The sequence below is a fragment of the Rattus rattus genome, chromosome 18, assembly GCF_011064425.1.
Source record: "Rattus rattus isolate New Zealand chromosome 18, Rrattus_CSIRO_v1, whole genome shotgun sequence".
Taxonomy (NCBI): domain Eukaryota; kingdom Metazoa; phylum Chordata; class Mammalia; order Rodentia; family Muridae; genus Rattus; species Rattus rattus.
In genome coordinates, this window is record NC_046171.1 from 1434800 (window position 1) to 1451205 (window position 16406).

General features: G+C 53.1%; 1 protein-coding gene across 1 annotated transcript; it reads right to left on the reverse strand.

The window, feature by feature from the left end:
• Positions 1 to 7518: 7518 nt before the first annotated feature.
• Positions 7519 to 15888, reverse strand: Gatd3a (glutamine amidotransferase like class 1 domain containing 3A). Its single transcript, XM_032888762.1, has 7 exons — positions 15722 to 15888; positions 15498 to 15550; positions 14939 to 15052; positions 13562 to 13681; positions 10508 to 10600; positions 8857 to 9013; positions 7519 to 8111 (listed from the first exon to the last, which is right to left on the reverse strand). The coding sequence occupies exons 1-7, from the start codon at positions 15854 to 15856 to the stop codon at positions 7983 to 7985; spliced, it is 801 nt and encodes a 266-aa protein (XP_032744653.1). The 5' UTR covers positions 15857 to 15888; the 3' UTR covers positions 7519 to 7982.
• Positions 15889 to 16406: the final 518 nt, after the last annotated feature.

A 16406-nucleotide genomic window follows, 5' to 3' on the forward strand; every position in this document is an offset into this window, starting at 1 on the left:
TCTGCAGTCAGTCTGTCTGTGACAACGGTACAAGCACAGTACAGCCTTGGGGTCCCCGAGTCTTGTCTCTAAAGCTACCAGCAGGTCACAGGGTCATAATGAGAATGAAGGAGATTGAAGATGTGGCTGAGACCGTCTAGGGAGATTAAGGCTCTGCCCCACCTTACGGACCCTCCCTTGACTCCTTTCCCCTCTTCCTCTCCAGGGCTGGAGACCCCTGGAGAGCAGCATAGGTCCAGGAGGGAGCCCCGGGAGACATCAGAGTCCAAGAGGGGACCCCCATTCTGTAGTCCTGAGACAGTTCCAGGCAGCAAAGGCCAGGGCCCCACTTGAGAACTGACAGAATTGGCCTGGACTGAGCTCAGGTTAAGAGCCGTCTCAGGACAGAAGGACCACAGCGAGTCGCATGGCGTACCAGGAGCTGAAGTCACAAAACCAGCTTTCCCTAGCAGGCCATGCTCTAGGTGGGAATCAGCTACAGTCCCCCAATATCCTGCCACAGGGACAGTGTTGGGGAACATGTTAAGCATGGAGAAGCAGCACCGGGGTTGGGGATTTAGCTCAGTGGTAGAGCGCTTGCCTAGCAACCGCAAGGCCCTGGGTTCGTCCCCAGCTCTGGAAAAAAAAAAAAAAAAAAAAAAAAAAAAAAAGGAAAGAAAAGAGAAGCAGCACCGGACTATACTCCTGCAGGCAGCAAAATCAGCCTCAACGCTAGGAAGAGGTACAGCTGGACAGACAGACACTGAGCGAGGTTCATATGATCACTAACACACGTGCCCTGCCTTCTGTAGTTATCAATCACATCAGAGAGAACCATCATCAGAGCAGGGACATATGAGGGGTAAAGTGACCCTCCATGATGATAAAGGGTTAGGGGTAAGTCAGTTCCACCAAGATACTTCAACTAGAAGGACACACATGTGCGTAACAGTGTTGAGCCACGAGGCAAAACTGGCAGAACCGCATAGAGGAGCAGATACGCCTGCAATTATAGCCAAGACTTCAGCACCTCCCCAGCAGAAAGGAAGCCGGTAAGGACAGCACTGAAGTCAGCAACGCCATCGGCCATAATGCTCAGTGGTGGTTGGTAGCAGAACATGTATTTTTTTTCCTTCAACTCTCAAGGGGCATCCCTCATACAGACCACGTCCTGGACCACGGACATCCCCGACTTAAAGGCCTAGAGGTCGTACATGGTATGCCCTCAGATGACCACGGTGGAATTAAATCCCGTAGCTGGAAAACCCCCCAAACACTTGCAGATTAAACAAAATACTTATAAATAACACATAGGTCAAGGAATCTGGAGAGAATTTTAAAAACATTTCGAACTAAGTGAAAATGAAAATAGAACTCATGGACAATTGTGGGATGCAGGGCAAACTGGGGCGGGGTAGGGGAGGGGCGTCTGTCCTGGGATGTGCAGACCAGAGGAGACTGTACCTAAGCGGATGCCTCAGGACACCGGATAAAAGAGAGTAAATTCAATCTAAAATGAGAGAAGGGACGGAGGGAGGGAAGGAGGAAGGAAGGGAAAACAGAATTTGTAAAGCCTAAAGCAGGCTCTCTGAAAAGGTCAATGCCATCGGTCAGTTTCTAGACAAGCTAAGAGCAGTACCAGGAGTAGGAATGGGGTCACAATGGCTTGTAAACACTGCATCCACAAATGACATAAAATACGTGAAATGGACCAACCTCTTGAAAGACACAACCTGAAAAATTCACAGAGAAGAGACAGTCTGCAAAGGTTCCATCTATCACCTATCTGTCTGTCTGTCTGTCTGTCTGTCTATCTATCCATCCATTCATCCATCTATGTGTGTACCTATCTATCCAGGTATCCATCTATCTCTATGTATCTGTCTATGTATCTATGTATCTATGTATCTATGTATCTCTTATCTATCATTCATTCATCTCTCTGCCTATGTATCTATCTAGGTATCCATTAATCCAGTCATCCATTTGTATACGTTTGTATATACGTATATCTCTAACATCCATCCATCCATGTATGTATCTATTTATCCAGGTACCTGTCTGTCTGTCTGTCTGTCTGTCTATGTATGAAATTGAAGATACTATTAACCTTCCAAACCGAAAGACCCAGCTTCATGGGTCTAGAGGCTCACTGTTCAACCCTACACTTACTGAAGACATTGCACAATTCTCGGCTATCTCTTCTGGAAGACAAAAGCAGAAAGAACTTGCCCTAGCTCATCTGTGAGGCCTGTGCTTCCCTAATACCAAAACCAGACAGACGGTAGAGAAGACAGAAACTGCCTATCATCAGCTCTCACAGAGAGACGGCAAAGACCCTAGCAGCGTTAGCAAATACAAGTCAGCAATGTTGGAAAGGAACTGCACATCAATGACCAAGCAAGACTTATCCACATGTGAACCACTGCTAATGCCAGGAATCTGGGGTGTATCATCCACATCGGAGGTTAAAGGAGAAAATCATACCGCTATGAGTGCTAGGATAAAAAGTATGCAGCGGGGGTGTACTTTTGGCAGACACATGCAAACTGAGAATCTATGCCATGCAACAGGTCTGGTACAAAAGAGGTTTATTGGAGGGAAAGGAGGGAAGTGGGGACCTGGGGGACATGTAGGCATGTAAACAGGCAGATAGGGGAGCAGAGAGACAGGGGAGGGGAGGAGGAAGGGGAGGGGAGGGGGAGGGGAGAGAGAGAGAGAGAGAGAGAGAGAGAGAGAGAGAGAGAGAGAGAGAGAGAGGAGAGAGAGAGAGAGCCAAGCACAAGCACGAGGTGTCTGGTAGTCCTTTTATCAGCAGTGAACACCAGGCACACCTGGCAGCGGGAGGCGTGGCTGGTGATGATGTAAGCAGTTGCTAGGTAACTGAGAGTCGACCAGTGGACTTGCCTGTACACTAAACAATGAGTGCTATAGGGGACTTTCCTTACCTCAGTAAAGACACCTGAAGAGCACAGACAGCTAATATCGCTTAATGGTGAGAAACTAGGCAGGGACACCCCTCTTGTCGTTCCTTTTCAGCATCACACTGGACGTTCTAGCCAGTGCAATAAGACAAGGAAAGGAAAAAAGATACAGATTGGGAGCTCTCTTTGTAGATGAAATGCTTGTCTTTGTAGAAAACCAACACTCACTCACACACACACACATGTGCACATAAGTATACACTTACGATACACTCACAAACACGCACACACATATATATACTCACATATATACATACACATTCACATACATGCGTGCACACATAAACACACACAATAAACTCACAAGCATACACAAACTCACACATACACATTCACACACACGTGTGCACACCCATAAATACACACTCACAATACACACACACACGTGCACACACATAAGTACACACAATACACTCACAAACACACACACATATATACTCACACACACATACTCATTCACACACATGCGTGCACACATAAACACACACAAAAAACTCACAAGCATACACAAACTCACACATGCACATTCACACACACGCTGCACACCCATAAATACATACTCACAATACACACACACACACACACACACACACACACACACACACACGTACCTACCTCCTGGAACTAATAAGCAACACAGAAAAGTTGCAGAATACGGTCAATTGCTTTCCTATAGGCCAACAACAAAGAGCTGAAATCAAAATTAGAATACAGGGGTTGATTTGGCTCAGCGTAGAGCACTTGCCTAGGAAGCGAAAGGTCCGGGGTTCGGCCCCCACCCCCGGAAAAAAAAAAAAAAAAAAATTAGAATACAGCATCATCGACTCTCATACCTACAGGAGACAGCCTAACAAAATATGTACGAGATCTGTGAAAAACAACAACAAAAACAAACTCCACAAAACCCTGGTGGAAATAAAAACCCAAGTTCCAAGGAACCTGAGTTATTCCACGCTTAAGGTCACGGAGGCTGTGACGGCTGCGTCATCGTTGTCAAGGTGAGGATCCTGCTGACACACCTGTGGACTTGGCACAGTCATTACTTCCTTCATTAATTTATTTATTTACTTTACGTCTGGATTGACGCTTTCCCCCTTCCCAGTCCCGCCCTCCCTCCATCCCTCCATTATTCCCTCCCCTTTCGAGAGAGTTTATTTTGACTCATCAGTTCAGAGGCAGGAGACTGGCTGGCCACTTTGCATCCACACTCAATAGGCGGAGAAAACAGGAAGTGGACTGAAGCAACGCATAATCCCTCAAAGCCTGCCCCCCCAGGGATGTACTTTCTGCATCTCAACGTTCTATAATCTCCCCCAACACCACCACCCACTAGGGACCAGGTGTTCAATACCTGAGACTCTCAGGAATTTTTCTCATTCAAACCACCACCTACAGGGCTGGAGAGATGGCTCAGTGGGTTAAGAGCACTGGCTGCTCCTCCAGAGGACCTGGGACTCAATTTCCAGCACCCACATGGCAGCTCACAACTGTCTGTAGCTCCAGTTCCAGGGCATCTGGCTCCCTCACACAAGGAGGCAAAACACCAATGCACAAAAAAAAAAAAAAAAAAAAAATACAGGAAAGAAAAAAAAAAAAAAAAACCCCAAACCCCACCATATACATGGGGGGGGGAGACAAAAATGTAACACAGGCTCGTCACCCTTTACGTTAGCTTAAATAGGATCACAAACCTAAATGTAAAATGCAAAACTTGGAAAGCCCCAGTTAATCACAGAAGATGAAAGCTAGATGATTTTTTTTTTTTTTTTTGAGATGGTCTCGTGTAGCGCAGGCTAGCTTCCAGTTCACTATGTAGCAGGGGATGACCTGAAATTCCTGATTTCTCTTGACTGAGTCTGAGTGCTGGGATTTCAGGCACACAACCAGCGTAAGTAAGGCTTGGCCAAGGCTGTGGGGCTAAGGCTTTGGCCAAGTCAACAACACTCTCAGGACTCCGCCCCCGGGGGAGGGGCTTCCTGAGGACTCCACCCAGGACCCGTTCCTTTTGAGTCCTGTTACCACCCTTTCTTGAGCATGGATCCATCACTCACACCTCAACTCAAGAGGGCTGGCAAAACTCTTTTTGGAGTCCAAATATGGGTGTTGACGGGTAGTCGATCAGAATGTACAAAAGCTAGCAAATATGGCTTCCTCCTGCAGGTGTTTACAGCCTGAGACTGTCCAAAGTGTGCACACCCACATCGAGACTTCCCTCTATGTGTGTCTGTCCTTTCTTCCTTCCCTTACCATCCCTTCTGTCCTTTCTTCCAGGGCCGAGCAGCAAGGGTCCCGAAAGGGGTAGAGGGAGAGAGGAAGAGGCAGGTGTTCAGTGCTCAGGGTGGCTGGGGGCAGGTCAGGGGTAAGGATGAGAAAACACGGAGCAAGAGCCCCCACTGGGAACTAACTCAGCCCACCCTCACCTTGAGACTTGCTGGCTTAGATGGAACTGCCTGTGAGGTGGACCTGGGAGGCAGGGGCATTGGGCGTCTCAGGAGAGCTTCTGAAGATGGTAGGGTGTAGGCGTCGGCGTTGGTCAGCACTGGGAACATACAGAAGGCTCCGAGGCTGGTCTGCTGCGCCCCCTGGTGGTGGTACCTAGAACTACAGCCCCGCTAACGGGTTTGGTGGACTTGTCTCTAGGGACAGGACTTGCTCCAAGAACCTGGCTTTCTGGGCACACCCTTTCACTCATCCTGACTTGCTTCCTTTTTTTGGTTGGTCTCTGACCATTCCCTGACCTCCCTGTCATGTGCCCACTTGCCTCCCCCTCCCTCCGCAGGCTCTCTGCCAACAAGCCCCTATCTTCATGAGGGTAGAGATCATGGTCTTGCCACGTGGACTGTGCCTGGCATACCATGAGGATTCAATTATTTCTAGGAGTTCAACAGTTAACCTCTTGCATCAGGCCCTGCTGAGGGCTTTCCAAACACCCCAAAACATAGTCCAGGATGGTTCCATCTGGCCTCAGCTAAGCAGGTCTGTGGTCTCCATCGCCTGTCAAATTGAGATGGTCCAGGCCAACACAAGGATGTGATTCACACTGGTGACGTAATGGGCAGGCGCCGTGTGCTGGTCACACTTGGTGACTTCTGTGGGAAGCCTGGGAAGACGTGCATGGTGCAGCATGTGCAGCTAACAGCACTGACCTTTTCCCTGAGGTCTCTCCTGGGTTCACTTCCCTCTCAGCTACCTGTGGCGTGTGGTAACATGAGAAAGGACAAGTCCGGGCAGTGGCCATTCCTAAGCCTGGGTTCCACTTGTGCACCTTACACTCCTGCAGCATCTATGAACACCAAGGCCGCACGGGAGGTCTAGGGGTACCCTCACCCTGTGGGGTGCTCAGAAGCCATTGTGTTCTTTCCTGCCGGGCCAGCATGGCACAGCAGGTGAACAAGCAGCTTCCGGTCTGCACGTGAAGGGGATAGGATGTGGCTTTTGATGAGATGGATGCTTCCTTCACAGAAGCAAACCGGAGGGAGCATGCCTGCCCACCAGACCCCCAAGGAGAACAGGTATAGGATAAAAAGCCCATGGGCACTGCTTACCAAACGAAGGGTTTCTAAGTCTCCTGTCAAAGAAAAGGCCCAAGTCAGCCAGCGAAACCAACAGATCTCTGCCCAGGGATGCCAAAGCCAGAGGGGAGAGGTGACTAAGTCAACCCAGTAGAGCTGGGTGGCCTGCCGGGCTAACAGCAGACTGAAGCAAAAACATCTGGCAGGTGCATGGGGAAGGTTGTGCTGTCACAGCTGGCAGAGCCACACATCACCGGGCAGGGACTGTCACCCTGGATGGCCTTGGGTAGACTGGAGCAGGCACTTTGTCTATGTGTGGGATGCGGGTGGGGCTGTGCTGGCTCTGTATTCACTGTGGAAACTCACGGAGCTTTAACAGGTCCTCTGCAAGGGAAGGGCATACCGGCCTTGGCCTCCCCGATTTAGTAAGGAGTGAGCTCCTCAGGTTCTCCAGAAGCGGGCTATGTGACCAGTAGTTCAGGTATCATGGGTGCATGCTATGCATAGGTCCTGGTAAGCGGCCTGGAGACCCAGACCACCAACAATCAGGGCCACTGGAGAGATTAGCCTCCACACATGTGCACTGGGAGACAGCGACATCTAGCTATGTAGGTTACATCCATAGCTGACAGCGACATCTAGCCTGGCCTAAACCTGTTTCTGCCCAGCATCTGACATAACCGAGCTAAAGGACTGTCTTATAGTCCAGTGTTGTAGTAGTTACTGCCAAGGCCAAAGGACGCCTGGCTGCCTGGCCCTCTGGGAGAGAGTGCTCTGGAACAGAGGTGTGCACAGACCTCTGTCAGACCAGTTTGACACTTCTTCATGAGGGACCACCAGGGCACTACTGTCCTCTACTTTCCTTCTTTGCCCAGGTTATACAATCTCACAGCCTGGGCAACTTCCCAGACCCAACCAGCAGGCCCCTCCAGGGGCCCACAATCAGTGATTTCTCCCATCTCCTGAAAACTCAGAGCTGAGACTTGGTGACACCTCATGTTACGGGGTACCATTCGCTAGTTTCAGAAGGCCTGAGACATGGCTGGAAGGAGTTTCCACTGTGGAAAAGTTTATTGTGTGGCTGCAGGGATCTACTACAGAATCCCCCTGGCTGCAGTTAGCTGTGCTTACTCTGGACATACCTCCGAAGACTTGGAGCCTAAATGGTTTTCTTCTTTTAGAGCTTTAGTACCCAGATCCATCAGACCTAGGACTGCACAACGTGAGTCCTTGAACCAGGCTCTGGAAAAGGTGCCCAGACCACCCAATGGGGACACACAGTGAGGCCAGCCCCCAGTGAAATTCCTGCTGCTACCTGGGGCCCTTGGTGAGACTCTGGCTTCCGGCTGGTAGAAGCCATGGTTGGACGCATAGTTGCAAAGCTCCTCCTTCAGGCACAAAGTGTCTATGCTTCTAATAGAACAGCAGCTCCCGTGTCCTGGCTGACCGGAGCACACAGGCTGAGCATGCCAAGCGACGACGGAGGCCAAGCGTGGTGCTGGTGGTGTTACTTTCCCGTGAGTTCCAGCACCTTCTTCACCATGGCCCCAATCCCGTCGTGGATGTGGTGGAGTTCGGTCTCACACATGAAGGCCGGGGTGGTGACCACCTTGTTTTTCTGGTCTACGTGAGCTTCGTGAGTACATGTTAGGGAAAATCTAGCCCTAGGCAGGACCATGGGCATCGCACGGGAAGAGCCCTGCTCACCCCCCTCAGTCCTGCAGGCCCCCTGCTGCTCGATGACATCACACCAACAACGCACCTCTGTAAGAGGAGCTTCTAACTCACAGGTACTCGTGAGGAGGAAGAAACTGTGATCTGGGGGTAGGACAGTGCCTGGTGACAGCCTGCAGGCTGGCCCCACACGGGGACGTAAAACTCACCCTGGCCAGCTCCAGCTGTGGAAACTGAGGGGTCCACTAGCGCCAGGAGTCCTGCCCACCGCCCCACACTGCTCTAGTTCCGTTCTATGGCCACCAGCAAGCAGCTCCTAGTCTTCCAGACATCACCCCTCCCCCGAGTCCTGCCCCTCGCCTGTATTCCTCACAGGCCGCCTCCCCTTGGGATCAGGCATCCCAGCTGTGTGCTCCAGGCTGATTCGCGGCTGACAGGTCTCACTCAGTGGGTGCAGGACCACGGATCCTCCTCTGTTAAGCGAGGAGCCAGCTTCCTGCCAGCCTGCCTGTGGCATTCCAAGCCAGGTATATTCCATGACACTGGCTGGCCCTGTGCTCCTGCCCAGGGGTTCCCTTCAAGTAAGACCAGCAAATATAACTCGTGTAGGCATGGCGGCCTGCCATGATCCCCTCCGTGATCAGATGAAGGGGCAGCCTAATGGGCTACCTGACCCCGACCACACTGACCAGCTGCCGAAAGGATATGGTCACACCCTTCACACAGTGCTTGGCACCCAGGGCTTTGACGGCTTCCGCGGTTCCAGCATATGGCCACTTGCCCCCCTCCTCTTGCTCATGGCCCACGGTGACCTCCACATCTTTGATCACTTTGGCTGCGAGGACAGGAGCGATGCAGCATAGGCTGAAAAGTCAGAGGAGCTGCGTGAGCACAGGGAGCACACTGAGGGAGGACCGAGTGTGTGAGCACAGGGAGCACACCGAGGGAGGTGTGTGAGCCAGAGTGTGTGAGCACAGGAGCACACCGGGGAGGACCGAGTGTGCACAGGGAGCACACCGGGGAGGACCGTGTGTGAGCACAGGGGAGCACACCGGGGGAGGACCCCAGTGTGTGAGCACAGGAGCACACCGGGAGGACCGTGTGTGAGCACAGGAGCACACCGAGGGAGGACCCGGTGTGTGAGCACAGGGAGCACACCGAGGGAGGACCGAGTGTGTGAGCACAGGGAGCACACCGAGGGAGGACCGAGTGTGTGAGCACAGGGAGCACACCGAGGGAGGACCGAGTGTGTGAGCACAGGGAGCACACCGAGGGAGGACCGAGTGTGTGAGCACAGGGAGCACACCGAGGGAGGACCGAGTGTGTGAGCACAGGGAGCACACCGAGGGAGGACCGAGTGTGTGAGCACAGCACACACACTGAGAGGGAGGACTGAGTGTGTGAGCACAGCACACACACTGAGAGGGAGGACCGAGTGTGTGAGCACAGCACACACACTGAGAGGGAGGACCGAGTGTGTGAGCACAGGGAGCACACTGAGAGGGAGGACTGAGAACAGAACATTCTAGTCCCCAGACAGTGAGGCTTGGGAGTCTTGCCTCAGGCTTACCACACTGGGCAGTCAGGCACTGGGGCCTGAGCAGCTCTGGGTGGAGATGGCTATGGGGAAGCTGAGGGTCCCAGGAAGTCAAATTCTACACTGCCACTTGGCTGGCCACTCGGCAGTGGTTCTCAACCTTGGGGATGAGGGTTGAACGACCCTTTCACAGAAGTTGCAAATCAGATATCCTGCATGTCAGATACTTATGATTCCTAACAGTAGTGAAATCACAGGTAAGTGGTAGTAGTGACATATGTTTATGATTTGGAGTCACCACAACATGAGCATTAGGAAGGGTGAGAACCACTGCTCTACAGTGTCTAGTACAAGTTATCCAGAGTGCAAGAAACAGCCTGCATGACCTGTGACCTGGACCATGACCCTTAGAAGTGAGCTGCCCTGGTCGGGCACGGTGGCAGGAGTGATAATCCTAGCACCCAGGATGTGGATGGATCTCTGTGAGTTTAAAGCCAGCCTGGTCTATATACTAAGTATCAGGTCAATCAAAGTGATTCGAAATCAACAAAAAACAGTGAGCTGCCCTGACACACAGGAGGCGGAGAGCTGTGCCCGATGTTCCAGCTCTGAGCCGTGGGCTGGACTCCCGTGGCTGCCCCACTCAGGGACCAATCCTGCCTCTACTGCAGCCACACATGTTCCCAAGCCACCTGTCTTCAGGCTGCTGCTGGTCTCACTGGGCTCCAGCACTGGTGACGCTGCCAGACTAAGAGCCTGCAGAGTCTGTCAGGAACTCCCATGGATTCCTCCCGTCCTCTTGAACCTGGAGCATCACCTACCCAATGGGCTTCTTGGCTCCGTGGAATTCCTTCAGGACACGCTCCACCTCCTTGTTAACCTTGCAGTCCTTCCCGTCCACAGCGAACGTGCTCCTGCCATGAGAGGAGAGGCTGTCCTCATCAGTGTCCCCACGATCTGGCCCACTGCACACCAGAGGAGCTGCCCACAGTGTGGCTGCAGGCCACACGGAGAGCCTGTTGCCACACTGAATGCATGGTTGCTAATCCCAGCCAGCCAGCAGGGTGGGAGGAAAGAGGTGGGTGGCCGGTCTGTGACTGCACCCGGCCTTCAGGATGCAGGGACGGCCAAACAAACACAAAACCCCAAAGAGGGGTCTGGAAAAAGAAAGCTGATTAGCCTAACAGCAGCGGCCATTAGCACATGAGTGTCTGCCTTGTGTGCCTCTTCTTCCTGGGAGTGTGAAGGCCAACCCAGGGCAGCCGAGGAGGTGAGACATTACCTGTCCTTAGGGAATGCACCCTGGCAGAGCCCAGCCTTTCTGTCAGGATGTAGCTTCCTGGGCTGCGGCCTCCAGGTCTGGCACTGAGGGGCCAGGTTCACCGTCAGGCATTGACTTCTGTCAGCCAGACTTGCCAAACCAAATCCTTTCACCCTTTAATCAATGTCTCTGTCTCTCTTGGACAATGTTAAAAAGAAGCAACAAGCAAGACTTCAGGTCACCTGGGCCACCAGCGTGGCAAGTAGCATGACTCCCAGCACCCTGGACGCCATGTGGAGTCTGCACCACTGAGCAGCTCTCAAGCTGGAAACCACAGATAAGTACATCAGGCCGAGCAAGAGACCAATGTCGGCAGCGACCAACTCGGCCACACACATGCGGCTTCTCTAGAAGATACACAAGGCCAGCCACAGTGCCTGGACCAACTGGACCGACACCGCATGCACGCACACATACACACACACATGCACGCACGCACACTGGACCAACACTACACACACATACACCACACACACACACACACACACACACACACACCACAACACTCACACACACACACACACCCCACACACACACACCACACACACACCCAAACACACACCCACAACCACACCAAAACACACACACACACACACCAACCACACGCACACACGCACACCGCACACACTGGACCGACACTACATACATACACACACACACACACACGTGCACACACACTGGACCAACACACACACACACACACACACACACACACACACACACTGGACCAACACCACACACACACACACACACACACACACACACTGACCAACACTACACACACACACACACACATGTGCACACACATACACACATGTGCACACACATACACACACGCGCACACACGCACCCCACCACCTGCCAGGCCCCAGGTGCGTGAGCCAGCCACCCACTACCTCAGCCCTGTTAAACCTCAGTCGCCCTTCACTGCGTATGCACACTTGGGCTTGGCCACAGGCTGCCACATGTGCTGCTACCTTTCAGTGACAGCGGCGACCGCCGACTAGCATGATGGCCTCATGGCTTCAGCAGCAGCCCGTGAGCCAGGACCTACCATTCTTCTGTAAAGGTCAGAAAGAATGAAGATGGAGGCCTCCCCACAGGGGTCAGAGGGCTCAGACACAGGTATAGAGGCCCGCAGCCTCCTTAAATGCCATGGAGACTCAACGCCAAGAACCTCTCACACTCCTGAGCCCAACTCCTAAGAGAACAAGGCAGTGGCGCAGACAGGTGTGGCCTCTGGTCAATCTCCCACCAGGCAGGAGTGATGAGCACAGCTTAGCTTTCCCAATGGAAGGGAGGACCCAGCGACACCATGCCCAGCCATGCTGTTATGAGGATGGGCCGCCCAGGACCCGGTTAGGGCTGGCACTGCCGGCTTCACTGGTTTCAGGATGGAGTGGGTGAGTGCTACCCAAGGGGCTGAAGTGTGCAGAATCTGAGAAGAGACATTTTGACGGCCATACGAAGGGTCAGAGGGTTCAGATCGAGAAAGGCAGACTGGTGACACTTCAGAGCGTGAAGCCCCGTGTCCCTCCCTTCCGGGAGCAGGACACTAAGTGAAGTGCCTCGGGGGTATTTCAGAGCCTGCTCAAGGCTCTCCCTGACAACCAGTTGGGTGAGCCCCTCCTGGGCAGGGTCCTGCTGAGGATGGTACCTCGAAGACCTCCATGAATGCTCAAGAAAGAACCAACAGGAGCTGTGGAATGGACTCCCTCGAGTGTATCTTGGGCTTCCCCCAGCAGCAGCTCAAAGGGCAAAGCAACAAAAAGCCTTCCTCTTTCCTGGTGCCCCGCAGCTGTGAGGGGGTGTTCTACTTACAGCTCTACTGCTGTGAAGCAGAGACACTGTGCTCAAAGTGACTTGGAGAAGAAGGCATTGTTATGGATTCAGAGGGTTAGTCCATGGCGTGAAGTGTGACAGCAGCAGGTGGGCGAGCCATCGGAGCAGGTCCGCAAGTTGGAGGGAAGAAGGGAAGGAGGGAGGAGGGAAAAAAAAGGAGGGCGAGAAGGAGGAAAGGAGGTAGAATGATAGACAGACAGACACAGATACACACATGTGAGTGAGTGAGTGTGTGTGTGTGTGTGTGTGTGTGTGTGTGTGTGTGTGTGTGAGAGAGAGAGAGAGAGAGAGAGAGAGAGAGACTGAGAGGACCTAGCGTTCACTTTTGAAACCTCAAGGCCCACCCGCAGCGACACACCTCCTCCAACAATGCCACACCTTCTGATCCTTCCAAAACTGTTCCACCAAATAGGGACCAAGCATTCAAACATTTGAGCTTGTGGGGGCCATTCTCACTCCTCACAGCAGCCCAGAGCAGAGGGAGAACGGCTCTGTGTGAGAGCTGACACTTGCAAGGGCAAGCGGGCAGAGTTTGCGGGGACCTGACTCCCAGCATGGAGGTCAGCCCACCCTGACAGCTTCCAGGCACTGCAATGTTCAGAGGAGGAAGCAAAGACCGCCGCCCTGGCGATCTTGCTAAAGTGCCCCCAGCCCACCCCTTGTAAAAGAGAGGGTACACGTGTGGTCTAGACCCTTACACTTGGACACGCACAGGTTTTTGGCAGCCCCAAAGCCTCCAGGGAAAATGGCAGCATCGTGGTTAGCAGCGCTGAGCTGAGCCAGGTTGGTGATCTTGCCTCGGGCGATCCTTGCGGACTCGGCCAAAACATTCCTGGAAGGAGCAGATGACATGAAAGATCAACGCGCAGGCAGGGACGGGACATGGACAGCACTGCGGACTTGTCTTCAAGTGAGCATGCTCACTGAACGCTTCCCAGTTAGCACACCCAGGCAACACCTGGAGACAGTGACAGGATTCTAGTGACCTACAATAGGCACTGCCAGGCTGGGGTCAGCAGGAACCGGAAGCCCACCAAGTATCCACAGCAGGCAGAATCCAGGGCTCCACACCAGGGAGGGGTTGCCTAAGAAGCCACTCTTCAGGATGACCGAAGCCACCTCATATGGGCTTGAACAACAGGAGGGAGAGGGAGATTCAGGGGCCAGGGTTCTGGATAGAGAAGGAAATCCCCAAAGAGAGCCTTGGCAGTTACACCACAGTTCCTCCTCTTACCTTTACAGTCTCAGCCCCCACCCTGCAAACAGGCCTCAGATAAGAAATGTAGTTGTGCTGGGCGTAGAGTCAATTGCCTTTGATCCCAACTCTTGGGAGGCAGAGACAAGTGAATCTTTGGGAATTCAAGGCCAGCCTGGTTTATATATAGTGAGTTCCAGGCCTGTTAGGGCCAAACAGACTCTGTCTCAAAAACAAACAAACCCAAAAACCTGAGGCAGTGATGGAGTATGCCTCTTTAAAAAAAAAAAAAAAATTATTTATTCTATGCATATGAGTACACTGTAGCTGTCTTCAGACATACCAGAAGAGGGCATCAGATCCCATTACAGATGGTTGTGAGCCACCATGTGGTTGCTGGGACTTGAACTCAAGACCTCTGGAAGAGCAGTCAGTGCTCTTAACGGCTGAGCCATCTCTCCAGCCCGAGAGTATGTGTCTTATCCTAGCACTCAGGAGGCAGAGGCAGGTGCATCTCTGAGTTCAAGGCCAGCCTGGTCTACAGAGTCAGTTCCAAGATAGCCTCTCAACATAGAGAAACTTCGTTTGGGAAAACAAAACAAACAACCCTTCCCCCCTCAAAAAACAAATAAAGCAACTAGATAAAGGGAACACAGTGCCACGCAAACAAACCATGACCACCTCACGTCCAGAGGGAGGGCAACAGTAGTTACTGCTGTTCCTGTAAGGGTCACTGGGAGGTCAGACACATTCTGCCCAGAGCAGTGTATTTCTGGACTTGCCAGATGACAGCTGCTTTGAGGGACACAAGCTCTAGCCAATAATCAGGAAGTCTGCGCTGTAGAAGGTGCACATAGGAACGTGGCTCTCTCCAGGTCCTTTCCCTCCCCATACCTGCTTTCCTTCTCAGAAGGCTCCCCCTTGGTGTGGTCAATCACGTGCATCTGAGGGACATCAGGAGCAAAGATATGGACCTCAGCTCCGCCTCGGCTCAGGTGCACCAGGATCCTACGTGAGGAAAATCCACAAAGACGTCACTTCCAAATGTCTCCTTCAGCCTCACCGCAGCAAGATGATTTTGCAAACGGACTTCCACTGAGTGCTAGTGTGTAGGACATCTTGATGCTTTTACGAAGCCAGGGCTCCTGCCACTTTCAGACCTTTCTGCAAGGTGAGGGTGGAACCAGAGCGGGTAGGCAGGTATCCTTTTACTGACTGACGAGCAGCGAGGGTAGCTGACTCGCAGGTGTTGCATTTTGGGTATGTGCAGGGCCCCGGGTTCCTGCCAGGCGTTCTGCCTTCACCCAGGGCCCGGGTGGCATCTTTTATGTCTCGGCTGTGCTAATTTTGGCTTTGGACTTATCACGATGCGAACCCACTGCGTTTGGTTACGACGCTCTGGCCATTTCTGCCTTTTAAACCAAGAGAATGTTTACAAACTCTGAGGACTTACGCTGAGGCCTCGTGGATCTCGGTTCCGTCATAGACTCCGCAGCCCGACAGCACCTGCAGGAAGAGAGGCACTGACGAGGGCGTGGGCCCGACACGAAATTACCGAGGGTACCGGGAAGCTGAACCCCACCAACGGCCGACCTTGGGCGGACAGGTGATCGACCCCAGGCTGCGAGGACCGAGCAAGGAGAGGCACATGGCCTGGGAGTCTGACCCTGCACTCACCAACGCCACCCTGGCCCGGGGCCGCGGTGCGGAGCTGTGAATGGCTGCGCGCTGGGAGGTAGTCCGGTGGCGCCCCGAGAGCGGTAGGAGCGCAGAAGCCAACCTCGGCGACACCAGAACCCTGACAGCAGCCATCGCGAAGGGCAGACGGCGACAGTAGTGTCGAGAGAGCGTGCGCAGTAGGGCGGGGTCGCGCCTGGCCAATGGAGGAGCGCGCAGTGAGCCCTTTCCTGAAAGGGCCGGTGGGTGGGGCCGCGCTTGCGCAGTGAACGACTGTGAATGGGAACCCCAGAACCTTTTTCCAGAGAGGACTAGCGGGATGGCGGGGCCGCAGTCCTCAGAACACGCCCCCTCACCTAAGAGACTGGTTGGCTGTACCTGCCCAATGACCAGCGGAGTTGGGACACGCCCCTTCCCGGTTCCGAAATGACAAGCATGGTAGTATGCCAGGTTAGGGCCTTTCTGTGATCGACCTTGTGGCCCGGCCTGGTCTGCCTAGAGAAGGGAGCCCATCTTGGCGTAGGTCATCCCGACCACCTACCGCAGCTCCAATCTATGCAATGACTTAAAACTGATTTTAAATAATGGGATCGCAGCAAGCTTCGCGCCCTCACGGCGCAATCGCAATTGTAGCTGCTCCTGCCATTGAGTCTGCTCTGGATTCCCTTGTGGCCTGACGGTTCTG

Bases quoted from the DNA above. Each gene is read 5' to 3' on its own strand.
- Gatd3a (XM_032888762.1), bottom strand. From the start codon at position 15,856: ATGGCTGCTGTCAGGGTTCTGGTGTCGCCGAGGTTGGCTTCTGCGCTC. The intron at 10,601-13,561 runs GTGCGTGTCCAA...CTCTCATGGCAG, and splicing joins TTTGGGGCTGCCAAAAACCT to GAGCACGTTCGCTGTGGACG. The intron at 8,112-8,856 runs ATATCCTTTCGG...ACATGTACTCAC, and splicing joins ACTGTGTGAAGGGTGTGACC to GAAGCTCACGTAGACCAGAA.